At 48.4% G+C, this 26,127-nt stretch overlaps 1 protein-coding gene across 3 annotated transcripts in view; it reads right to left on the minus strand.

The window, feature by feature from the left end:
- Positions 1–26,127, minus strand: part of pde5ab (phosphodiesterase 5A, cGMP-specific, b) — a 143,671-nt gene that overhangs the window by 36,221 nt on the left and 81,323 nt on the right. For all 3 annotated transcript variants that reach the window (XM_038791842.1, XM_038791841.1, XM_038791843.1), the window contains exons 8-9: positions 16,318–16,426; positions 16,125–16,209 (exon numbers count right to left, since the gene is read on the minus strand). In XM_038791842.1, coding sequence (XP_038647770.1) covers positions 16,125–16,209; positions 16,318–16,426 — 194 coding nt within the window. The remainder of the gene's footprint in view (positions 1–16,124; positions 16,210–16,317; positions 16,427–26,127) is intronic.

Genomic DNA, 26,127 nt, shown 5'->3' on the forward strand with positions numbered 1-26,127 from the left:
ATCATAGAGTTATGTGAGTTGAATTGCAGTGATGCTGGGGAGAAATTTTCAACTTTCAGCTGTTAGCCAACATTGAAATTCTGGTTGACACCTTGGGCACCGATTTGCCTGCTGGATTCAATCTTCAATTAAAAGTAGAGAAGTGTTGTTTCAGTTGTATGGGGTGTTGGTGAGACGACTGCATCTGGAGAATTATGTCCAGTTTTGGTCTCCTTATTTGAGGAAGGATGTGGTGGCATTGGAGACAGTTCAGAGGAGGTTCACCAGATTGATTCCAGGGATGAAAGACCATGGGCACGATTCTCCGTTGCCCACGACGGGTCGGAGAATAGCGGGAGGGCCTTCCCAACAATTTTCACGGCCTTCCGCTATTCTCCCCCCCCCCCCCGACCGCCCCCCGACCGCCCCCCGACACGAATCGCTGCTCGCCGTTTTTTACGGCGAACAGCAATTCTCCGCAGGCCGATGGGCGGAATACCGGCGAGTTTACGGACGTTTTCACGGCCGCGATCACACCTGCTTTCAGCGTTCATGAAAACGGCCGCAAAGTGCCTGTCCCGGACAACCATGGCACCGATTGGCACGGCTGCACCACGGCCGTGCCAAGGGTGGCATGGGCCTGCAATCGATGGGCACCGATCGCGGGCAGCGGGTCCGATACCCGTGCACTATTTGTTCTTCCGCCGCCCCGCAGGATCAGTCCACGGGGCGGCTGAGGGGCATGACGGCCCGCGCATGCATGGGTTTGATGCGTCTGCGTGATGACGTCATCCGCGCATGCGCAGGTTGGAACCGTCCAACCCGCGCATGCGCGGCTGACGTCACCGTGCGGGTCAGCCGCCGTGACACTTGCCGGGCAGAGTTAGCGACGTTCGCTAACTCCGCGTCGCCGTGATTCCCCCGGCCCCGATACTAGCCCCGCCCGGGGGGAGAATCGGGTCCCGGGACGGAGCTCCGAGGCTGGCGTGAAACACGGCCAGTTTCACGCCAGCCTTCACGGCACGCCAGATTTGCGGAGAATCGCGCCCCATAAGATCATAAGATATAGGAGCAGGATTAGGCCATTCAGCCCATCAAGTCTGCTCAGCCATTCGATCATGGCTGATGGTGCCTTTTCCCCATAATTCCTGCTCCCATTATTAATCAAGATATCTCCTTATTAATCAACAGCATCAGATTTGTGCTTGAAGAGACCAGTGTTGAAAGAACTTGTACTTGAAAAGGGGCTAAACAAGTCTCGGTAAGATTTTTAAATTGAAAATACTGGACAGTTCTGAAACCATCTGTGAAAGAGAAGGGAGCTAACATTTAAAATCTCTATGACTCTTTGTCAAAGCTCCAATGGGTTGACGTATGAGGAGAGGTTAAGCAGTTTGGGCTGATACTCACTGGAGTTTAGAAGGATGAGAGGGGAGCTGATTGAGGTATATGAAATACTAAAAGGGATTGATAAAGTTAATGCTTTGTGGGGCCATCTAGAACAAGGGGTCACGGATATAGGTTGAGAGGTGGTAGATTTAGAACTGAGATAAGGAAGCACAACTTCTCACAGAGGGCAAAGTCGCTGCCCCATAGTGCGGTGGAGTCTGAGTCATTAAATGGTTTCAAGAAGGAGATAAATATATTTCTGATAAAAATGGGTTAAAGGGATATGAGGTGCATAAGATTATGAGGGGTTTGGACAGGGTAAATAGGAAGCAGCTGTTCCCCTTGGTGAGTCAGCGTTCAGAGACTACGTCAATGGACTAATTGTCAAATGTTGGGGAGAAATTAACTAGGGCTGGTGAGTTGGCGGGGAAATATTTGAAATTACCACAATATGTGATTAAGAATGAGGCGGATAAGAATTCAAAAATTCGTAGTTTTGTCAGTGGGCGGAAGTACTAGTACTATTACTAATGGTAGGTGAACCATTAAAAGCAAGATTTAGTAGAGCTTATCAAATTGAAAGGAAATTCAGTGAGGTGAATTATTTGATAAGAATGTCATACAGAAGGAAAGCTCACAGAGTGTGCCTTGTTAATATGCTCACAAGGTATTTTGACAGAGAAGAAAAGGAGGAGGTGTTAGTCATTGTAACTCAGGGAGAAGAGATAAATCAGAATGATTCTGAAGTTGACATTCCTCAAATTAAATTGGACAATGAGGAAATAATAAGGAGTTAGGATAAATTATTGAAGAAAATCAAAATGCGCTAAAAAAGTTATTACAGCCACATGGAGCTGTATTTGGAAATAAATTGGGAAGTACAAGAGTAATTATGCATGATGTAGATGTAGGAAATGCTATTCCAATTAAACAACATCCATACAGGCTCAATCCACTAAAGTTAGCACAGGTACAAAAGGAGATTGACAGCATGCTTAAAAATTATATAATTAAATTGAGTTGCAGCGATTGGAGCTCACCTATTGTGATGGTACCAAAACTGGATAGAACACAATGATTGTGTGTGGACTATAGAAAAGTCAACACAGTTACAAAGTCAGATTCGTATCCTATTCCTCGTTTTGAAGACTTGGGCACAATTTAACAGACAAATTTTTAAGTGTAATTTCAGGTGCGATTGGTGGAGTGCGTCTCGATGGCTGCATTGATGAAATCAGGGCCCATATTTAACATCACTTAGTGCTGAAAATGGGCCCCCATGAGCTTCTCGCCATTTCTGGCTGCTTCGCTGAATGATTCACCAGACTCAAGCCTCAGCTTCTCATCACTAACAAGGGGAGCTGCTTTTAAACGCTCCCTTACCATTCACTCTAGTCAACACACAAGCAGGGCAGCGCGCAGACCTGCTCCTCACTTTGGGAATACCGACTTGGCCAGGCTAGTCGACACCTTCAGGGTCACCAATACCGTCTGGGAGGCAATGGCAGCGGTTGTCAGTGCAGGCAGCATGACAAGGAGGACCACCATCCATTGTAGGAAGAAGACAAACGACCCCGCCGAGCTGCAAGGGCAGGTTACAACCTTTCTCCTTGCATCAGTTCTCCTGCCACCCCTCAAATTCCCAACCCATCTGCCCACCTCCCCCCACACCCTACCCCCTACAAAACACTGGCTGACACCTCACACCCTCCCCACATCCAATCTTTGTGCTTGTTCTTCATAATCCCTGCCTCTCACATGCACTGCCCCTTCATGTCCATGTGCAGCATCCACACATGCCACCTATAATAGACCCCCCCCCCCCCCCCCAATCCATCAAGCGTGTGGCTTATAATGCCCACTCTATGTCCCCGCAGGAGAAGCCCATAATAAACAGAAAAGAGCTGAGACGGGGGCAGAGTACCAGAGATGCGAGTCCAGAGCTATGAAGTACGGGTCCTGGATATTGTGGGGTCTTTCAAGAAGAGAGCAGTCACTGACAGCGAGGTGGGCCAGTGCCGCATCGGTGAGGATCCACTGGCCCTTCACCCAGGTGAACTGTCTCAAGTGAGTAGTTCATGTCAGACAAAATGATCCTTTGCTCTCACTGACCACATGTCCAGGCCCTCCAGATTATGTGCGCCAAGGGCGCCAACAACCACAGGGCGCGGAAAGCAGCGGGCTGCCTCCATCTCTTATGTGCATCTGGGGGGAACACCTACACATAGCACTGGACCACTTAGATCAAGTAGATTGATGAGCACTGAGTGGGCACTGGGGGTACGGGATGCAGGGGGAGGGGGGGGGGGGTGGTTATTATGTGTAGCTAGGGGAAATGGAAATGTTCACTATTAAAGCATGTTGCACCTGATACATGTTGCCTCTGTCACGTGAATCTTCACAGCAGACCTGCCCGCACCCCCACCCGTTACCCTTTGATCCCCTCACCCCTCCCTGACCTCAAAGCGACCTTCAGCCACCCTGACCAAGCCCAACCCTCCTGAGGGGTCCCCACCGCCCCAAGCGCAGTGCCCTTGAGCTGCATGTCCGACAATGGAATTGGCTGTTCACCTCCTCAGTTCCCCTCAGCAGCTTTTGTGCCAGCTACATGGTTATAAAAAGGCATGCTAAACGACACCCGCGTAATCGCGCGCTGGGGAGTTGGGGAGATTGAAATGAATGCAAATGAGCGTTAATGATATGATTGCCAAATTTGGGCATGATCGGAACTCGCCATCCGGAGCAGGCCAGTTAGATAATAAATAGGTGACTTCCGGTGGCGGCCATGGAGTGAGTGGTCGCATATTTGGCAGCTCCCGCTCATGGTGGTCTTTTTGTGGCTTTTACGCCGGTTTGACGCAGGAATTTTGTAGGAAAAAGGTGCAGAAGTGAGAGCAGAAGAGTGACCCCTAGTTTATGGAACTGTGGTCCAGAAGTGCCCGGAAAAAAGCAAATCAGTTGGTGAGTGAGGAGTGGACAATGCACGCGGAGATTGTGGATGGGCAAGGTCTGGCCATGCCGGCTCAGTGGTCGATGGACCGGTTGGTGAGCTTCCTGAATGAGAAGTTCACCCAACTGTGGAAGGAAAATGCGAAGGACCTGGCCCATGTGGTGGACTCGATCGAATCGGTGGTTGACCACGTGGAGACGAGACTGGCAGCCCAGGGACAGGCGATCCAGAGGTTGGAGGAGCTGGTGGGGGAGCCTGAGGAACAGTCCACCTCGATGACAGCAGAGATTGGGCTGATGCGTGACCAGCAGAAGTGACTGTTGGAGAAAATGGAGGACCTGGAGAACCGTTCTCGGAGGCAGAACATCCGGATTGTGTGTCTGCCGGAGGGAATCATAGGATCGGATGCGGGTGCATATGTTGGGAAATGGATGGAGAGGCTGCTTGGGCAAGGTGCGTTTGACCAGCCTTTGGAGGTGGATAAGGCCCACAGGGCACTGATGCGCAAACCCCAGGGGGGTGAGCCGCCGAGGGCAATGGTGGTACCATTACATCGGTTCCTGGACAAGGAACGCATCATGAGGTGGGCCAGGCAGATGAGGCAATGCACTTGGGAAGGCTTCGAAATTCGGGTGCACGAAGACCTGGGAGCGGAGCTCATGAAGAGGATGGAGAGCTTTAATAAGGTCAAGTCGTCCCTGTACAAGTAGGGTGTTACGTTTGGTTTACTGTATCCGGCTCGCCTACGCGTGACCTATGGGGGCCGGGAGCTGTATTTTGGCTCGGCAGAAGAGGCAGCAGACTTCATGAAGGAGAATGCACTGGCAGGGGAAGGAGGACCTTGAACTTTGATTGAGGAGAACTGAACTATGCTGTGAAAAACTTTGGGTTTTTGTTGTTTGGGTTTCTTTTGTTTTTCCCATTTTTTTCGGTTCTGGTTGAGGTTAGGCCGGTTTACAGTGTTTTGTTAAGGGATGAGGCGTGGGTCTCTCTGTTCGGACCTTGGGAGGGAATGTTTGTTTGTTTTTACTCCTTTGTTTTGTTTTGACTGTTTGCACTAAGCACAGGGGGAGGGGCATCAGTGGGGGTTAGGGTGCTAGGCGCCATAGCGGGGGCGTCTGCCAGGCTAGCTGGGCAGGCTGGTTCATGGAAGCAAAGTGGGGGATGAGCTGAAGATCGATGTGGGGGGGGGGGGGGGGTGGGGGGGGGGGGGGGGGGGGGGTGGGGGGGGGGGGCTGGGAGGGGGAGTGGGAGTCGGGTGGGGGGGGGTTATACAGCTGACGGGGAGAGGACTTCCGAAGTGGAGGAGGAGGAGGGTTGACGAGGGCAGGCCAGGGGAGGTGCGGGAAATTGGATGAGGCAGACTGGCCTAGGAGAGGTTATGGTTGATCAGCAGAGGAGGGGGCCAGGGTGCCTCCCGACCAGGCTGGTCATGTGGAATGTTCAGGGACTGAATGGGCCAGTCAAAAGGGCCCATGTGTTCGCGCACTTGACGCAACTGAAGGCGGACATGGCTATGTTGCAGGAGACACATCTGAAGGTGGGGGACCAGTTTAGGTTAAGGAAGAGATGGTTTGGACAGGTGTTCCATTCGGGGTTAGACTTTAAAACAAGGGGGTGGCGATCTTGGTTAATAAGCAGGTGGCATTTGAGGTGGGGAATATAGAAGCGGACCCGGGGAGTAGATGTGTTATGGTTAGTGGGATGCTGGAGGGAATGGCCGTGGTATTGGTAAATATATATGCCCCGAACTGGGCGGAGGCAGGTCCCGAGCTTCTCTTGCCTCCCACTAAGAGGGCTACAGGATAAGATGATGTCAAAAACAGGGGTTGGGAAGGGGAGGGTCTCGGAAGTATATAAGGAATTGATGGAGTGTGAAGAGGTTCCAATTGGGGAGGTGAAGAGGATATGGGAGGAAGAGCTGGGAGGGGAGTTGGAAGTCGGGTTATGGAAGAGTCAATGCATCCTCGTCATGTGCCAGGCTCAGCCTGATCCAGTTCAAGGTGGTCCACAGGGCTCATATGACTATGGTCCAGATGGGTAGGTTTTCTGGGGAGGTGGAGGACAGATGTGGGCGGTGCGGGGAAGTCTGGTGAATCATGTACACGTGTTTTGGGCGTGCCCGAAGCTGAGGGGATTTTGGCAGGAATTTGTGGACGTCATGTCAGAGGTCTTGGAAGGGATGGTGACTCCGAGTCCAGAACTGGCAATATCTGGAATGGAGGGACTCGGAGCCTCCAAATTCGGGGATGTGGGTCAGTGACATGGCAGGTTTTCTTAGGTTACAGAAAATTAAGTTCACCTTAAGGGGTTCATTACAGGGGTTCGCTCGTAGATGGCAGCCACTCATCGACTTCTTCAAGGAGAATTGACCATCAGCAGGGTAAAGGGGAGGCATGGAAGTGACAAATAAGAGCAGGGAATCTAATATATGGGTAGTTAGGACTTAGGGCTGGGGTGAGTTGGGTATGTTATGGTGGCGTTTTTGCAGGTGTTGGATCTCTCTGTTGTTTAAAATGTTAACATTATAAATGCCTCAATAAAATATTTTCGAAAAGAAAAAGATAGCAAACTGATTTGCACCCAGCGCTAATCTCGATTTCAGCCTTTCCCGCTATTTAACCGGCGCACGCAGATCCAGGTCAGGCACGGCACGTTGGTTAAATCATGCCCTGTGTTGATAAGGTGCAACAAGCAAATTTTCTTACCAAACTTTATTTATTTATTTTTTAATTTTCCAATTAAGAGGCAATTTAGCGTGGCCAATCCATTTACCCTAAACATCTTTGGGTTATGGGTATGACTGCCATGCAGACACGGGGAGAGTGTGCAAACCCCACATGGACAGTGACTGGGGCCAGGATCAAACCTGGGTCTTCGGCGCCGTGAGGCTGCAGTCTAACCAGTGTGCCACCGTGCCACTCTCCTAAACTGATTGACTTTAAGGATATTAGCAAGTAGCTTTATCAGATTGGGTGAAGGAGGTTTTGGCTTTTGTGACACCAAATGGTCTGTATCAGTTTTAAGTCATGCCATTTGCAATGGAGAACTCATTAGCAGCATCCCAAAGACTAACCAATAAGGTCATTTCTGTCATTCCAATCTGAATAAGGTCATTCCAATAAGCAATGGTGCAGTACACATGGACGATTTGGTGGTGTTCAGTCAAACATGGAAGGAGCATTTGGAACATCTAAAGGAATTAATTGATCAGGAGGCTAGATTGGTGGTAAACCAGTCTAAAAGTGAATTTGCAAAAGCTCAAGTCACATTGTTAGGACACAGTCAGATGGGCAAGAATGTTTTTTTACCATTTGTGCCAAATTTCAGCAGTGTGGTTGCTCCACTGACTGAACTTCTGAAAAAAACACAGGGAATTTCTGTGGACGTCAAAATGTCAGGAGGCATTTGATAATCTTGTCTGTGACGAGCCCTCCTGACAGCGTGGGCCTTCAGAGGGACAATGGTTTGGAGAAGGCAAGGAAGTTGACCCATGGCCTATACACACTGTACTGGGGTATAGCCTCCTTCGAGCCCTGTATCCATGCCCAGAGCTGCAAGTTGCAGTGGAGAATGCAGCTGCTGATGGAGTGTCCTTGTTGGTATGGTTACTCGGCTGGATCAAGTTGCAGCTCCTCCTCAGAGCTCCAACCTTCTGGGTGACATGTATCCCCCATGTTACAGGGAAGTATCCCAGGCAAAATGTTGGGATTGAGCTCATTGGACGTCAAGGCACTTTGAAGTTAATAAGAAAGATTTGCTGTTCCCAATTAGTGAATTCAGGCTGAAAGAACTGGTTCTGTCAGTGTTTCACAGCAACTGACGCCAGGGTTGCCAAATTCAGCATTCATGCCATTGCTAGCAGGTCATGTTTAAATCGACAATGATTTTCCGCTGCCACTTTCCTCCTCCAATCTTCTAAGGCACAGACACAGCATGGAACCACCGCATATGCTGGGGAAATCAAAGTGCGGGGTTGAAAAGGCTCTCACTTGTCTTTGTAATTGCCTGACTTGCTTTCCCACCAGATCAAAGAAAGTTCTCCGCTGGCCTTGGAACCCATCCAGGAGAAAGCAAGAAGAGTGACGTCGGGATCCCAACCCACAGTCACGTTTCGGAGATTGAACTCTCTGCACGCACCCGCCTCCCCTTGCCTGGGGAAAATTCCCCTGGTTGTTTGCTGCAGTGTAAAATGACACTGGTGAACCCGACAGCATTGAAATCTCTTCTCTGCTCATATCTTCCAACAAAACTCTGGACACGGATATCGTTATTCATTATTTCATTTTTATACACTTATAAGGTTAGAAATTTTTATTTGAGCATTCAGTCTTTTGGTTACTGAGAAACCAAAATGGGAATTGGTAAGAAGCCTATACTTAACTTCAAAGGTCAACAACTCTGGATCAAGATGAAACTCGGCTCTCTCGCACATGCGCCCACCAGGGAATGGCCACTTTTTATTTCACGTTTTCAGGCCGGGGACGCGCCCTTTGCGCCAACGCAACAGGAAAAACAGAAAATGATGCGAAGAAGCTGGTCAGATGACCTTTGATGCGATTAGGGGCAGCAGGGTAGCATGGTGGTTAGCATAAATGCTTCACAGCTCCAGGGTCCCAGGTTCGATTCCCGGCTGGGTCACTGTCTGTGTGGAGTCTGCACGTCCTCCCCCTGTGTGCGTGGGTTTCCTCCGGGTGCTCCGGTTTCCTCCCACAGTCCAAAGATGTGCGGGTTAGGTGGATTGGCCATGCTAAATTGCCCGTAGTGTCCTAATAAAAGTAAGGTTATGGGGGGGTTGTTGGGTTACAGGTATAGGGTGGATATGTGGGTTTGAGTAGGGTGATCATGGCTCGGCGCAACATTGAGGGCCGAAGGGCCTGTTCTGTGCTGTACTGTTCTATGTTCTATGTTCTATGTTCTATGATTCAGTGGACTTACGTTAAACGTCGTGTTTAGTGGGAGTTTTCTCAACGCCTGAAGTGTCGAGAAATACCCTGCTATTCAACGGCACTTTACCATTTTTTTGGCCTTGGGAAGATTCTTTCCACCAAGGCTGCACTTAGAGAATTTTCCTGCTGGTGAACCATAAGACCATAAGACATAGGAGTGGAAGTAAGGCCATTCGGCCCATCGAATCCACTCCACCATTCAATCATGGTTGATTTCAACTCCATTTACCCGCTCTCTCACCATAGCCCTTAATTCCTCGAGAAATCAAGAATTTATCAATTTCTGTCTTAAAGACACTCAATGTCCCGGCCTCCACCGCCCTCTGTGGCAATGAATTCCACAGACCTACCACTCTCTGGCTGAAGAAATTTCTCCTCATCTCTGTTCCAAAGTGACTCCCTTTTATTCTAAGGCTGTGCCCCCGCGTCTCCCCTGCTAATGGAAACAACTTCCCTACGTCCATCCTATCCAAGCCATTCATTATCTTGTACGTTTCTATTAGATCTCCCCTCAACCTCCTAAACTCCAATGAATATAATCCCACGATCCTCAGACGTTCATCGTATGTTAGGCCTACCATTCCTGGGATCATCCGTGTGAATCTCCGCTGGACCCGCTCCAGTGCCAGTCTGTCCTTCCTGAGGTATGGGGCCCAAAATTGCTCACAGTATTCTAAATGGGGCCTAACTAGTGCTTTATAAAGCCTCAGAAGTACATCCCTGCTTTTATATTCCATGCCTCTTGAGATAAATGACAACATTACATTTGCATTTGAATGGTTCCTTGCAGGTCACTGTCCAGCAGCCCCAATCTCCTCCCTCGTTTCAAGCCCCCTCCCCTATTTTTGGGAAAATCGCTTATTGTCACAAGTCGGCTTCAATGAAGTTACTGTGAAAAGCCCCTAGTCGCCACATTCCGGCGCCTGTCCGGGGAGGCTGGTACATTGGAGAGGCCCCGGGAACCCCCCCTCACCATCCTCACTCCCCTCTACCTGGCATCCAGGCACCCTGCCATTGCCAGTCTAGCATCCTGGCAGTGCCACCCAGAAATACTGGCAGTGCCACAGTGACACTGCCAGGGTGCTTAGGTGGCACTGTGAAAGTGTCCGGGAACCAGAGGAGTGCCAGGGCACCACCCTGCCCTTTCCCTGACCACCCATGCATCTCCAATGGCCTGGGAGAGCCCATCAGGTCCCAGCATCCAGAAATGGGAGCTCAATCTTTCCTCGGTATGATAAATTATTATGGAACATTCATTTCAAATTTAGCAACAACTTTGGCACCATTACAACTGCTCTTGAGAAGCATCAGCGATGGCAATGGAGGGAACCCTAAGAAGAAACTTTTCAAGTGGTGAAGCAAGGTTTGCAGTCCTTGAACCTTTTGGTCCACTTCGGCCCTGGGAAACCAATCGTGCTCACATGTGAAATGGTGCCTTACTGTATAGGGGCAGTATTATGCCATAAGATGGGAGATGTTTCTGAGCGCCTCATTGCCTTTGCTTCAAGGATCCTTTAAGAAGTATAATGGAACTATGCCCAAATCGAGGAAGAGGGCTCAGCAGTCGTACATGTTGTGAAGAAATTCCACCAATATGTATATGGATGGCAAATTTGACATAGTCACCAGCCACAAGTCACTACTGGGATTTTGAGGGAGGACAACCCAATACCATCGATAGCCTCGGCTGGGTTTAGCAATGGGCCTTGCTGCTGACAGCCTACAATTATGCTTTCCAGAACTAGCCAAGCATGCAGATTGCAAATGCATTGAGCCGACTCCCACTGTCGAAGAGCGCCCCACCTCCACCAATACCCCAGGAGATTGTATTGGCTTTAAACTTCCAAGACACCCAGCCAGTGTCAACCAGACACATTCGTAACTGAACCCAGGGGGACCCCACACTATCAAAAATGAAGAGAATGGTACAGACCGCGGGGCACTATGAAAGACCTGATCAATTGAGGCCCTATTTTGCCCATCAGAGTGAATTAACCTGCGAGGATGATGTGATCTTGTGAGGATCACAACTGGTTGTTCCATCTCCAGCTAGGGGCCCCCTCTTACAGGAGCTGCATATCGCACACCCAGGGCAGACAAAGCTGATGATGCTGGCTCACAGTTATGTCTGGTAGCCAGGCAGTGAGAAACAGTGAAGAATTGGAATAACAGTGCCACCCTTGTCAAGCAAAGCAGTCCCTGCCACAGTCGACCACTCTCAGCCTTTGGGAATGACCAGGTTGCCTGTTCACCAGGGTCCACTTTGGTTATGCGGCCCTTTCATGGGCAGGATGCTTTTGGTTACAGTGGATTCCCACCCAAAGTGGTTGTCTATACAGGAATGGAGTGCACGACCTCGGCAGCCATGGTGGATGCCTTGCACTGAGTGTTCGCTATTCATGGATTGCCAGAGTCCATCGTATCGGTCAACGGCACCCCTTTTACTGGCGACAACTTCCAGGTTTTCGTTTGAGCCAATGGCATACACCACTCTAGGTGATCCTGTATCACCCTGCGTCTAATGGTTTGACCGAGAGAGCCATTCAGATCTTCAGGAATGCAGTGTGGAAACAACCTGACAAACTGCTACACCAACAATTGACCCATGGGGGTCATGTGGAGCAGCTCATGTATCCCCAGCTTTGACATTAGCTCTTTTCTCTCCCGACAGATGCTGCCAGACCTGCTGAGATTTTCCAGCATTTTCTCTTTCGAGCAGCTCATGTGTTGTCGTCTCAGAATCCGTTTGAATCTCGTATTTCCTAACCTGGCAGGTGGCAACAGAAGGTCCCGCTGATGAGAAGGGCCTGAAAATCTCCCGTTTAATTACTTTGTGGGAGAATTCCACCCATGATTTTAGAATTCTTTGGGAGTTAAGCAAAACAGGCAGAACAAATTGGTAACTTGGTATATATTCCACTCATGAAAAAGAAATCGGGTAGAGTGTCAAAGACCGCTAATAGTTATGAATATGCTGATGAAATTCATTGGGCTGGATTCTCCGTAGTCGGGATTCACCATTGCGCCGGCAGCGCACCTACGCCTGGGGACTGGGGCTGCCCACAAGAGGAAACCGCATTGCCCGGCTGGCGGGACCAGAAAACAGGTGCAGCAGGACGCAGAATCCTGCCCATTCTCTTTAGTGTCTTTCAGTGTTTGAAAGCTGACTTGTGCATATATTTCCACCCACTGTTTTAAATGCAATTGCTCCATCAGGTATAATGGGCTGGATTTTGCACCTTAGGTGGGGATCTCAATGTTGTGGTAAAATATGGGTCCCATTCCTGCACTGTCTTGGAAGTAGTCACCTGGAAGTGACCTTACTGAATTGGCTACTTAGCGACCAGAAGGCATGTTCAAGGTGTACTGTTGAAAGTGGAGGGCCAACAGGAGGCCTTCCAGCACCAAAGGGTGGAAGCTTGCCACTTGGGAGGTGACAGGTGTGTTTGTCTTGAGGCGTCATCTCAGCAACTTTAAAGAAACAGAATAAAAAACTGTCACAACTGCTATGCCACCATTGTGGAAGGGAAGACCATCTCTAGGCAGCGGATCTTTTCCCATCTCTGCAAGAGAACCTGCTGTGTCTTCCGAGCTCTGGAAAAATGGCTCAGTAGTGGGGTGGCCAATTATTTAGAATGGCCAATCCACCTAACCTGCACATCTTTGGACTGTTGGAGGAAACCGGAGCACCCGGAGGAAACCCACGCAGACACGGGGAGAACTTAAAGAATTTTAGACTTAATAATTCCCAATTCCAAACCTGTTTATGGAAATACAAAGCAAAATACTGCAGATGCTGGAAATCTGAAATAAAAACAGCAAGTGCGGAAATATTCAGTAGGCCTGGCAATATCTGCAGAGAAAGAAACAACGTTAATGTTTTGAATCAAATATGACTCAATTAGGTTGCAAAATTAGGATTTTCTGGCTGAGATGCAGAGATGAAGTCAGTGGTGGGCCGGACTTCATTACATCCTGTGGCAGGCTTCAGTTAGGAATATATTTGCATGTCATAAATATTCATTTGCAAAACCTTTTTCCAATAAAGTCCTACCTTTAAAACAAAGTCAATGGTGCACAAGAATTTCATTGCACTCTGATCATGTTTGTTTTAAGGCGGCCTGCAATTGGTTACAGGGCTTTGTATAGCTGTGGGTAAGGTTAACAGTGTTTCTTGTTTAATTCTATGGAAGAAAGCAGGGGAGCAGGAGAACAGCAGCTTGAACGGAGGCTCAGGACTGGCAAGGGTGAGTCAGTGGTGGAGGGATGCATTGGAAAGGTTATGGTGTTGGGTCAGGAGCTTGGAGAAACTGAAGAGGGATCAAAGAGGCAGCAAAAAGTGAAGTTGGGAACATGGTGGAGTGAAGTGGGAAGGACTTGGCATCCTGGATGTGGCAGAAGTTTGTTGGGGATAATCAGCTAATGTAAGAAAATGAGGGGCCTAAATGTGGTGTCAGTCTTGTCCAAATGTGGGTCTATCTCATTATGTTGTTCAGCTGAATTCTCACACGTTTTATTTCATCTATAATGTTTTAATTATCCCCCCTGAGAGTGATCCCAGACAATGGTCGGAATTCTCCAGTTGTTGGGATTCTCTTTTCCTGCTGACAGCACACCCCCGCCAGCAGAGGAATGGAGTGGTTTCAATTGGAAATCCCATTGACAAGTGGCGGGAAGAGAGAATCTCGCCGCCAGCGATATGCGTGCCACCGAGAAACATGCAGCTGAGGGATCGGAGATCGAGCCCCATGTCTTTTACAATGAACTGGAGCCTGTAAGCTCAGCAATGGTTTCAGCAACAGGGGCTGGTTTAGCTCACAAGGCTAAATCGCTGGCTTTTAAAGCAGACCAAGCAGGCCAGCAGCACGGTTCGATTCCCGTACCAGCCTCCCCGGACAGGCGCCGGAATGTGGCGACTAGGGGCTTTTCACAGTAACTTCATTGAAGCCTACTCGTGACAATAAGCGATTTTCATTTCATTTTCATTTCAATGTCCCACAGCATAGGGCACCAACAGGAACAATGAAGGGCAAACGGAAAGAAAATGCAGTGTCCAAACTTTTACGCTACCCCAGTGGGGTGGGGTCGGGCAGTGTACAACAGCATGGACGGGATTCTCTCCGGGATCCCACCCGCCCCGACCCAGATGTGATTCTACAGTAGAGCAGACACTGCCTGGGATGAGAAGGCCACCATGCCCCAATTAAGGCCCGATGACTCAGGGTGAGAAACTGAAAATGCTGTCACCCTAGATCTCGGGCGGGAAGTGGGGGTGGATTCAACCGGGAAGGGTTGCCCTGACCCCACAGAGCATCCCTTGCTGTCTCCTTGCTGGGACCCCTGGTACCTACCTGAAGTGCAGCCTCTGGACTTAATCTCAGGCATGGCACAGCAGTAGTTCTTCCAGCATCTGCTGCGCTGTGACTGGAGGAACTGTTGGCCAACAACTTTCCAAGGTGGAACTTCCACCCAAGTGCGGACAGACCACCGACTCTCCGGATGATGGGCGCTGAGCACTCACCATGCCGAAAATTCTAACTAATACTTTATCTTCCAGGTATAGTGGTATTGCAGCTTGACTGGTAATCTGGGACCCAGGGTAATGCTCGAGGGATCTGGATTTGAATCCTACCATGGTAAATGGTAGAATTTGAATTCAATAAAAATCCAGAATTAAAAAGTATACTGTTGACCATAAAATCATTGTTGATTGACATAAAAACGCATTTGGTTCATTAATGCCCTTGTCTGGCTTGGTCCAGTTTTGATTCAAATTCAACAATGTGGTTGACTCTCAAATGCCCTCAGGAATGTGCCCTCAGCAAGCCACTCTGTTCAAGATCAATTAGGGATGGGCCCAGCCAGTGCCACCTGCATTCCATAAATGAATAAATACACAAAACAAGAAGGAAATGTCCATACCCTCGCCGCGCCAAAATTAATGTGTGTCATCAATTTGGTGTAGCAGTGCATTTAGCTCTTTGACTAAGATAGTCTAAGTAAATAATAATGATGTACACATGAATTAAGTAATACAAATTATTTGCAAGTGAAATTTAAATTTGAAGAAACACCCATGCCACCTCTGTGCACTCAATAAGTCTTATGTTAATGGCAATGGGGTTGGGCAGTAAAGTGTTGCGGAGAGTCCCTGTTTCTCCAGAGGTCCTTAAGTAGGTCGCCTGCAGCTGAAGCATTGTCAGCTGGTTTCACCGCTCAATAACATACTCACAATGGAATTGCACCTCTTTCCCATACACCTCCACCTCCATTTAAATTTTAATTATAATTAGGTGGGAAATGGGAAAAAAACAGAGAGCGGAGGTGATGCACCCTTCCGGTTCCACCATCAGGAAGGGCGTGCCACTGACAAAATTCCGCCTGTTGGCTCTATTTCTCTCTCCACAGATTGTGCTAAAAATTTGTGAATCCAGCTCTTTCTGTTTTTATTTTTGCTTCTAGCAATATAAATAGCTATACTATGACCATAGACTGGCATGGCATGGAAGAACCTCCTTTGAGCAGTTATATTTCCAGGAGTTAAAAAGATACATTAAGAATGTGAATGTTTATTCATCCATGACTCTGATGTTTGAGCTGAAACCTGAATTTCTGTGCCAGCAGCTGGTTCAACTGTTTCAGTAACAGAGGCTCCCTCGTGAAATTTGCACTCTAGGTAGCAGAAAGCCAAAGAATTGCATCTTTGTCCAATGCCGTACATTGTGCTTTTTAATGAATGAAGTGAACCATTTGGAAGTATTGCTCATCGGATGAATGAAATGTGCAGACATGCAGACAAACCCCACACATACAACCAACACAAATGTACATTAAAATGTTCAGAGAAGCTCCAGTACCTATCACTTTATTCTTCTTTCCATTTTTAATTGGGGTGCAGAGCAAGCTTTTTATTTGTTTGTTTGTACTTTCTGCATTTTCATTCTATCAAGCAAATGAAAATAGGGTTAAAAGCTACCGGGAATATCCAAATGTCACTAAATGATAAAATCCTTGGGCTAAATCAGTTTAAATTTGTTGAGGTTCACTTACTGTCCACATAAAACGTGTGTCCTTGTTAATGTCTGTAATATTCAGTGTTTCCATGGTGTTTTTTGCATACTTTGCAAACATATAGTTGATTTTATTTATATCATGACTCCTGTAAAAATCAAACAAATACATGTTAACAGTAGCTATCAAGATTGTTGTCGACCATTTAGAGATAGTTAATATTGGCATGGCCGTAAAATGTTAAATATCTTTTTTCCCTGCTGCCTTCCAAAATGTTTTGTCAGACTAATTAAATCGTAAGCTCACCTCTATCTTTCATGTGATCCGTTTATGAATTTTACATTCATTTAGTAAATTGAAAACAAACTGATAAATTAATTTATTTTAATATTGCACTTGTAGACAATTTAAAATACTTTGTAAAGGGGCCTTGTCATCACAGTGGAGTTATACTCAGGGAGGAAAAGGCATTGTAAATAAAAAAGCAATTTGTAAAAATGTATATTGTTGTCAACACAGCTAGAGAGCCACCCTCCTGTCATAAAGCTCCCACCAGGTCGGCAACTAATCTGGTATTGCTTGTTTTAAACTGTGTCACTATGGACAGCAGCCACATGATTTTTGTGAACAAGGGTAATGATGCATCATAGGGTTTAAACAATTTTTTTATAGGAAGCTAAACATATCCTTTTTTTACTGAAAAAGAAAAGAATCTCCCCATCTTTTATCAATGATCAGGGACTGCAATGGTTCAAGAAGGCAACTTACCACCACCTTTGCAAGGGTAACTAGGGATGGGCAATAAATGCTAGCCTAACCAACGTCGCCCACATCCCATGAATTAATTTTAAAGAAGTAGATTGCAGATGAAACAATGAAATTTAGTAGCAAATTATGCCTTGTGATCATATTTGTATGAAGTTCCCCTTTTGATTTAGCTTTGATTTTCCATGGTGAGGCACATGGAGAGTCAAGACCAAATTCAGTTGACAGCATTTTCATCCCCTCTGACTTTTATGACCAAGAAGAACCAAGCAGCAATGTCATGGGAATACCATCCTTGTTCTGCAAAGATTGCCATATCCGAAGATATCGCGGTATTGTGGCACAGTGGTTAGCACTCTGCCTCACGGCGGCAGGGACCCGGGTTCAATTCCAACCTTGGGTGACTGTGGAGTTTGCCCTTTCTCCCCTTGTCTGCGTGGGTTCCCTCCGGGTGCTCCAGTTTTCTCCCACAGTCCAAAGATGTGCAGATTTGGTCGATTGGCCATGCTAAAATTGCTCCTTAGGGCCCAAAAATGTGCAGGTGAGGTGGGTTGCCGGGATAGGGCGGGGGATGGGCCTAGGTCGGGTGCTCTTTCAGAGTGTCGGTGCAGACCCAACGGGCCGAATGGCCTCCTTCTGCACTGCAGAATTTCCATGATTCTACAAAATCGGTAAGTGGTAATGGAGGGTATATTTAGTTAAAATGTAATGATATAATTTAGTGCCTATTTTAAAGTAATTTATTCTGTTTTAATTTTCATAATGCATTATAAATATTTATGTCCCTATTTACAATGGAAACTGCCTAGGTAACCGAGAACACTGCTCTTGTCAGTGGTGGCAGAGGTGCAACACTCCTACTGGGAAGAAGGTGAAAAAACAGCTCAACACAGGTCTCCCAGTACAAAAGAATGGTCACAGGAATTTATGATTTACAAATCTGGCAGTGAGTGCAAGTAGATGTAAGATTTTACTAGTCTCCTGGTGCTAATTTTGCTATGGGTTGCAATGGAATGGCTTTTCTCATCACTTTGTGGGCTTGGCAGTGCAAGGCTCCTGATATCAGCTTAAATATAACACATTCTTCTGTGAGCAGGACAAGCAACAAGGACGATGTTTAACAAACTAGATTAAAGAACCCTCACAAACCACAAAAAAAACAGGAAATATGTTTTACATTTAACTCTTATACAGGAAATGAAATAACGATTCACACACAAGAGAAGTGAAAGATATAAAAGAGTCAAACACAATTTATTTTTAAATATTGAAGAAAAATGGGGGACAAATTTCTTTTCAACTCCATCGTAAATGGGAGTCCCCTTATTTGGAAATGGTGTACCCTAGTTCTTGTTTCCCCCACACAAGGAAACATTCGCTAAGCACCCTGACAGGTCCCCTCAAAATTTTATGGGTGGGATTCTCCGGTCCCCAAGCCACATGTTTCTCGACAGTGCGCCATTTTCTGGTGGCGGAATTCTCTACTCCCACCGCTTGTTAACGGGGCTTCCCATTGAAGGCTCTCCACGTGAGCCAACAAGAGTGTCCCAACGGCCTGAGAATTCCCCGACCTCTATGTTTCAGCGAGATCGCCTCTCGTTCCTCTAAATTCCAATGAACATAAGCCTCCCCCCCCATGGACGTCCTCACAGAAGGGTTCCATGGCAATTTATATTATGTAATTTCCTTCGACTGGGACCCATCATATACTCCAATTTAAATCATAAGCTTTCCACCTCTCTTATAGGAATAGTTACCCAGGAGAGGTTAGAAGAATTAAAACCACTCCAGGGTCACAATAGTACCAACACCCCACAGATCCCCCATGGGACCCCACAACTACACTTCCCATCCCCTCGACTATTCTCCCCAAAATACCCAAACACAATGCATGGGAATTCCCCACCTGTTGCGTCTGGTGCCGATCCCATTGCACTGAGTGCATCATGGGAAAGAGCCAAAACAGGCTTCGTGCCAGGCACCAAGCAGATTGCAAGGCTTGCAACATCCGGCATAACCTGGTCATGCCCTGCATTTAAATGAGCCATTACATGAGATTGGTAAAACCATAAGACATAGGAACAGAATTAGGCCATTTGGCCCATCGAGTCAACTCTGCCATTTAATCATGGCTGATATTTTTCTCATCCCCATTCTCCTGCCTTTTCTTCATAACCCATGCTCCCCTTATTTGCACTCTTTCCCCTCCGCCGCCCACAAGATCAAGTCACCACGTCTTGCCGGGCGGCGGTGGAGAAAGACGGCACCGCGCATGCGCGGGTTCGTGCCGTCTGCGTGCTGATGTCATCCGCGCATGCGCGGGTTTGAACCGGAAACCCGCGCATGCGTGGATGACTTCACATTCACGAGGTCACTGCCGAGAAAGACGGAGGGGCTAGCCCCCCCGGGTGGGGGTGAATTAGGTGCGGGGAGCGGGCTCCGAGGCCATGGTGAACCTCGGCCGAGTTCACGACGGCCTTCACGAATTCGGCCCCCTGCGGAGAATTCCGCCCATAGATATGGCCTCCACAGCCTTCTGCGGAAAAGAGTTCCACATTTTCACCACCCTCTGGCTGAAGACATTCCTGCTCATCTCTGTTTTAAAGAATCGTCTCTTTAATCTGAGATTGTGCCCTCTGGATCTAGTTTTTCCTACTAGTGGAAACATCATCTTCAAGTCCACATTATCCAGGCCTTGCAGTATCCTGTAAGTTTCAATAAGATGCCCCCTCATCCTTCTGAACTCCAACAAGTACAAACCCAGAGTCCTCAACCGTTCCTCATATGACAAACTCTTCATTTCAGGGATCATTCTTGTGAATCTCCTCTAGACCTTTTCCAAGGCCAGCGCATCCTTCCTCAGACGCAGGGCCCAAAACTGCTTACAATACTCCAAATGGGGTCTGACCAGAGCCTTATGTAGCCTCAGATGTACCTCCCTACTCTTGTATTCTAGCCCTCTCAATATGAATGCTAACATTGCATTTGCCTTCCTAACTGCTGACTTAACATGCACGTTAACCTCAGAGAATCACGAAGGGGTGGGATTCTCCAACCTCCCCCCCCCCCCCCCCCCCGCCAGGTGGGAGAATCGCCGGTGGTTGGTGTGAATCCTGCCCTCGCCGTCCTCCCAATTCTCCCGGCCCCACAAAAACCGGCCGGGCGTGAGCCGCGCCGCCCACCTCGGAAAATAGCGGGGTCCGGCGCGATTCAATGGGCACTGGGGCCGCCCAAATTCTCCGGCCCGCGATTTGCTGAAGTCCCGCCCGTCAGTAGCCGGTCCCGCCGGCGTAAATTAGAGTAGGTACCTTACCGGCGGGACCTGGCGGCGCGGACGGGGTCCAGGGTTCCTGGGGGGTCGGTGGGCATCTGTTCCTGGGAGATGCCCCCACGGTGGCCTGGCTGGCCCACGATTGGGGCCCACCAATCCGCGGGCGGGCCTGTGCTGTGCTGTGCTCTATTGTTCTGCACCGGAGGCCGTGGTCCTCCGCCATTCCCAGTGCGGAAGCGATTCCCTCTGCACATGCGTGGGGATGACGCCAGCACGCGTTGCCGTTCCCACGCATGCGCCGACTCGCGCCGGTGGAGGCCCTTCGGCACCGGTTGGCGTGGCGCCAAGCCCCTATCGCCGGCGGGGCGCCAACCACTCCCGCCAAAGGACTCCCAAGTCCCTTTGTTCTTCTGCTTTCCGAAGCATTTCCCCATTTAGAAAATAGTCTATGCCTCCATTCCTCCTTCCAAAGTGCATAACCTCGCACTTTTCCACATTGTATTCCGTCTGCCACTTCTTTGCCCACTCTCCTAACCTGTCCAAGTCCTTCTGCAGCCCCCTTGCTTCCTCAATACTCCCTGTCCCTCTACGTATCTTTGTATCAACTGCAAACCTAGCAACTGTGCCTTCAGTTCCTTCATCCAGATCATTAATGTATATTGTAAAAAGTTGTGGTCCCAGCATAGACCCCTGAGGCACACCACTACTCACCGGCTACTCACTATGCCAGGATTTTACCCTTAACATCATGGGCTCTTAACATATTTAACAGTCTCCTTTGCGGCACCTTGTCAAAGGCCTTCTGGAAATCTAAATAAATCACGTCCACTTGTTCTCTTTTGTTTAACTTCCTTGTTACCTCCTCAAAGAACTCTAACAGAATTGTCTGACACGACCTCCCCTTGGCGAAGCCGTGCTGACTCGGTCCTATTTTACCATGCACTTCCAAGTGCTCCGCGATCTCATCTTTAATAATGGACTCTAAAATCTTACCAATGACCGAAGTCAAGCTAACCGGCCTATAATTTCCTGTCTTCTGCCTCCCTCCCTTCTTAAACAGTGGTGTCACATTAGCCACCTTCCAGTCCTCTGGGACCATTCCTGCCTCCAGTGATTCCTGAAAGATCACCACCAATGCGTCCACAATCTCCTCAGCTATCGCTTTAAGATCCCAGGGGTGTCGTCCATCCGGTCCAGGTGATTTATCCACCTTCAGACCTTTTAGTTTCCCCAGAACCTTCTCCTTAGTGATGGCCACTACATTCACCTGTGCCTCCTGTTTCTCCTGAAGCTCCAGCATCCCACTGGTGTCTTCCACCATGAAGACTGATGCAAAGTAACTATTCAGTTCATCTGCCATTTCTTTGTTTCCTATTATTACTTCTCCAGCCTCATTTTCTAGTGGTCCAATGTCTATTCTTGCCTCTCTCTTACCTTTTATATATTGAAAAAAACTCTTCCTATCTTCCTTTATATTACTAGCTGGCTTGCACTCACTTCACCCCCCACTTCACCCAAAGTACCTCTTCTGGGGTCATCGAGACCCCACCTCACCAACCTTTTATGGACCCAAACTCTGGCATGGGTAATCTGGCACCTGGTCGTCTTGGTACTGTCAGCCTGGCACACTGGCAGTGCACTGGCCAGCTTGACAGTGTCACCAGAGCATCCTCACAGTGGCCTGTTGGTACTGCCAGGGTGCTCAGGTGACAATGTCAAGGTGCCGGGCTGGCAGTGCCAAGGTGCCCACTGCCTCCTCACTTCCATCCTCCAGCTGGTCCTACAGGTCCTCCCCAGACTTGCCCTCCAGCCCCTCCTGGTCCAGCTCCTGGTCCAGCTCCTCCTCCTCGGAGGTGGTCTCATGTTTCTCCTCCACCTGCAACATGTTGCCTCGCTGCTGTGGAAATCAGAAGCACAATTCGCTTAAGGTTAATGTGCAGGGTCAGTCAGCAGTTAAGAAGGCAAATGCAATGTTAGCATTCATGTCAAGAGGGCTACAGTACAAGACCAGGGATGTATTTCTGAAGCTGTATAAGGTTCTGGTCAGACCCCGTTTGCAGTATCGTGAGCAGTTTTGGGTTTTGTATCTAAGGAAGGATGTGCTGGCCTTGGAAAGAATCCAGAGGAGGTTCACAAGAATGATCCATGGAATGAAGAACTTGTCTTATGAAGAACGATTGAGGACTCTGGGTCTGTACTCGTTGGGAGTTTAGAAGGATGAGGGGGGATCTTATTGAAACTTACAGGATACTGCGAGGCCTGGATAGAGTGGATGTGGAGAGGATGTTTCCACTTGTAGGAAAAACAAGAACCAGAGGACACAATCTCAGACTAAAGGGACGATCCTTTAAAACTGCGATGAGGAGGAATTTCCTCAGCCAGAGGGGGGTGAATCTGTGGAATTCTTTACCGCAGAAGGCTGTGGAGGCCAAATCATTGCATGTCTTTAAGACAGAGTTAGACAGGTTCTAAATAATAAAGGCATCAGGGGTTATGGGGAGTAGGCAGGAGAATGGGGATGAGAAAATATCAGCCATGATTGAATGGCGGAGCAGACTCGATGGGCCAAGTGGCATAATTCTGCTCCTATGTCTTTTGGTCTTATGGTCCAGAGACGTGGTTGGGGCACTAAGTGGGGGGGGGAGGGGGGGGGGCCCTTTGAAAGATCAGGGTGCCCTTTAAAAATGGCATCCCGATATGCGAGTAGGAATGGTGACCTGAGCTGATCAGTGTAGGAAATTAGATAAAGTGTGGCCTTGACGTGGTGTTCCTCAGCAGGGTCTTTCCCGGTGCTGCAGGAACCACGAAACACCACACTCAATGCGGCATTCAGCACATGTTAACTTGAGTCCGCTGTATCGTGCCCTGAATCATTCTTTGGGTGAATTGCACTCTTTGACTCACAGCTCCCCACAGGAGCTGGCACTACTCTCCTCACCCCAGTCGCCCGCACACCGTTAACTGTACTTCCCCACCTCCTCGGTTACCCTCCCCAACTCCAAACCAATCCGCGAAATACTTTGACTATGCTCCAGGCCTCCCCCCCCCCCCCCCCCCCCCCACCTCACAGGAACCCCTGACTACCTTCCCCACCCAATTACCCCCTCAAAACCCTCCCTAAACCCTAACTACTCTCCCAATCTCCAAATGGAATCTATCCTTCTCGGGTACTCACCCAGGCCCCTCACTGCCCACAAACATCTGACGCCCCTCCTGACACCCCTGCTGAGCATCACCCACTGACCAACCAACCCCCTCACTGACCAGCCATCGCTCCCCAACAATCACTGCCTCATTGACTACCGGCCACCCCGACTGACCAACCCCCACTGACCACTGACACTCTGCCCCTCACTGATCACACCCCACTAACCATAGAGATTCTCTACTGATGCACAGCAAACCCCCACCCCCACCCCGCCCGACTAACCCATGCCATCCTACACACCTTACACACTTGCCTTCTCCCTGGCTTCTCAAAATGGCTGGACCGTTAACTTACATTAACTTACATGGAAGTTAGTGCTGTAAAAATGGGTCTGTCTTCACTTCCCTTGACTCTCCTGCACTTGACTGAAGGCCTCAGGAACCTGTTACACTGCACTATTCTCACCCAGCCCCAGTCAGAAGATCAGACGAGAAAGGTGTGGCTGCATTTCAGTGTAGGTCAGAGTTTTTCAAACGTTTATGCTTGGGACCCAATTTACTAACCGCCGTTCCTTTGGGACCCACGCCAGCTGACCTTTGGGACCCTGCTCGTCGAACTTCATGATCCACCATTTTCACTACAGGTCAGCCTGTTTGGTCCTCATGATCTAATTTGCTTTGTTATTTTTGATTTGAATTATTATTGTCACATGTATTAGTATACAGTGAAAAGTATTGTTTCTTGCATGCTATACAAACAATGCATACCGTACATAGGGAAGGGAGGAGAGACTGCAGAAAATAATGTTACAGTTATAGCAAGGTGTAGAGAAAAGATCAACTTAATACGAGGTAGGTCCATTCAAAAATCTGATGGCAGCAGGGAAGAAGCTGTTCTTGAGTCGGTTGGTGCGTGACCTCAAACTTTGGTACCTTTTTCCTGACGGAAGGTGGTGGAAGAGAGTATGTCCAGGGTGCGTGGGGTCCTTAATTATGCTGGCTGCCTTTCTGAGGCAGCGGGAATTATAAATATGGTCAGTGGATGGGAGGCTGGTTTGCGTGATGGACTGGGCTACATTCACGACCTTTTGTAGTTTCCTGCGGTCTTGGGTAGAGCAGGCTCCATGCCAAGCTGTGATACAACCAGAAAGAGTGCTTTCTATGGTGCATCTGTAGAAGTTGGTGAAGGTCGTAGCTGACATGCCAGATTTCCTCAGAAATGAAAATGAAAATGAAAATCGCTTATTGTCACAAGTAGGCTTCAATGAAGTTACTGTGAAAAGCCCCTAGTCGCCACATTCCGGCGCCTGTCCGGGGAGGCTGGTACAGGGAGTCTTCTGAGAAAGTAGAGTCGTTGATGGGCGTTCTTAACTAAAGTGGCATCATGGGGGGACCAAGACGCGCTGTTGGTGATTTGTATACCTAAAAACCTGAAGCTCTCGACTCTTTCTCCTTCATTCCCATTAATGTAGACAGGGGCATGTTCTCCACTGCGCTTCCTGAAGTCGATGATAATCTCCTTCCTTTTGTTGACATTGAGGGAGAGATTATTGTCATTGCACCAGTTCACCAGATTCTCTATCTAATTCCTATACTGTGTCTCTTCATTGTTTGAAATCTGACCCACTACGGTGGTGTCATCAGCAAATCTGAAAATCGAGTTGGAGGGGAATTTGGCCACACAGTCTTAGGTGTATAAGGAGTATAGTAGGGGGCTGAGGACACAGCCTTGTGGGGCACCGGTGTTGAGGGTGATCGTGGAGGACGTGTTGTTGCCTATCTTTACTGATTATGGTCTGAAGCAGCTAGGGACCTCAGATTGTTGGAACGACAGGTGAAGATGTCTGCAAATACCCCCGCCAGCTGATCCGCACAAGATCTGAGTACAAGTCCGCGTACCCCATCCGAGCCAGTGGCTTTCCGTGGGTTGACCTTCGAGAAGGCTGCTCTGATGTGTGCAGTGGTGATCTCAGATACAAGTTCATCCGCAGCTTCTGGGGTGGAGGGCTCGCTCTCGCTGACCTCTTGCTCAAAGCGGGCTTAGAATGCTTGAGCTCATCATGGAGGGGTGCGTTGGAGCCGACGATTTTACATGCCTTCATCTTGTAGCCTGTTATGTTTTGCAGACCTTGCCATAGACAGCAGGGATCCGTGTGGCTAGCCTGGGACTCGAGCTACGTTACGTTACTTGCAAGTTACGTTGCAAAGTTATGTTACTGATAATAACTGCAGCTGATGATTTCTGATCTCCCTGCATCCACTGAAAACAATAAAGAGGTTTGTCCTCGAAATCGCCATGTCTTCAAGTTTTGAGGCTTTTAAACTTTCATTAGCCAGTGCTTCCCTGCATATAACACACATGAACTTTGCAGAGGCACAATTAATAAACCCACACCTTAAGTAATCATCTTTTTGTTACTTTGTTCCTGTTTTCAGCTTTTTTTCATTCGTTCATGGGACGTGGGCATTGAACGTGGGCATTGCAGGCTGTGCCAGCATTTATTGGCCATCCCTAATTGCCCTTGAGGGAGGCAGTTAAGACTCAACCACATTGCAGTGGATCTGGAATCACATGTAGGCCAGACCAGGTAAGGACAGCAGATTTCCTTCCTGAAAGGACATTAGTGAACCAGATGGGTTTTTCTTGACAATCGACAATGGCTTCA

Source organism: Scyliorhinus canicula, chromosome 3 (genome assembly GCF_902713615.1).
Source record: "Scyliorhinus canicula chromosome 3, sScyCan1.1, whole genome shotgun sequence".
Taxonomy (NCBI): domain Eukaryota; kingdom Metazoa; phylum Chordata; class Chondrichthyes; order Carcharhiniformes; family Scyliorhinidae; genus Scyliorhinus; species Scyliorhinus canicula.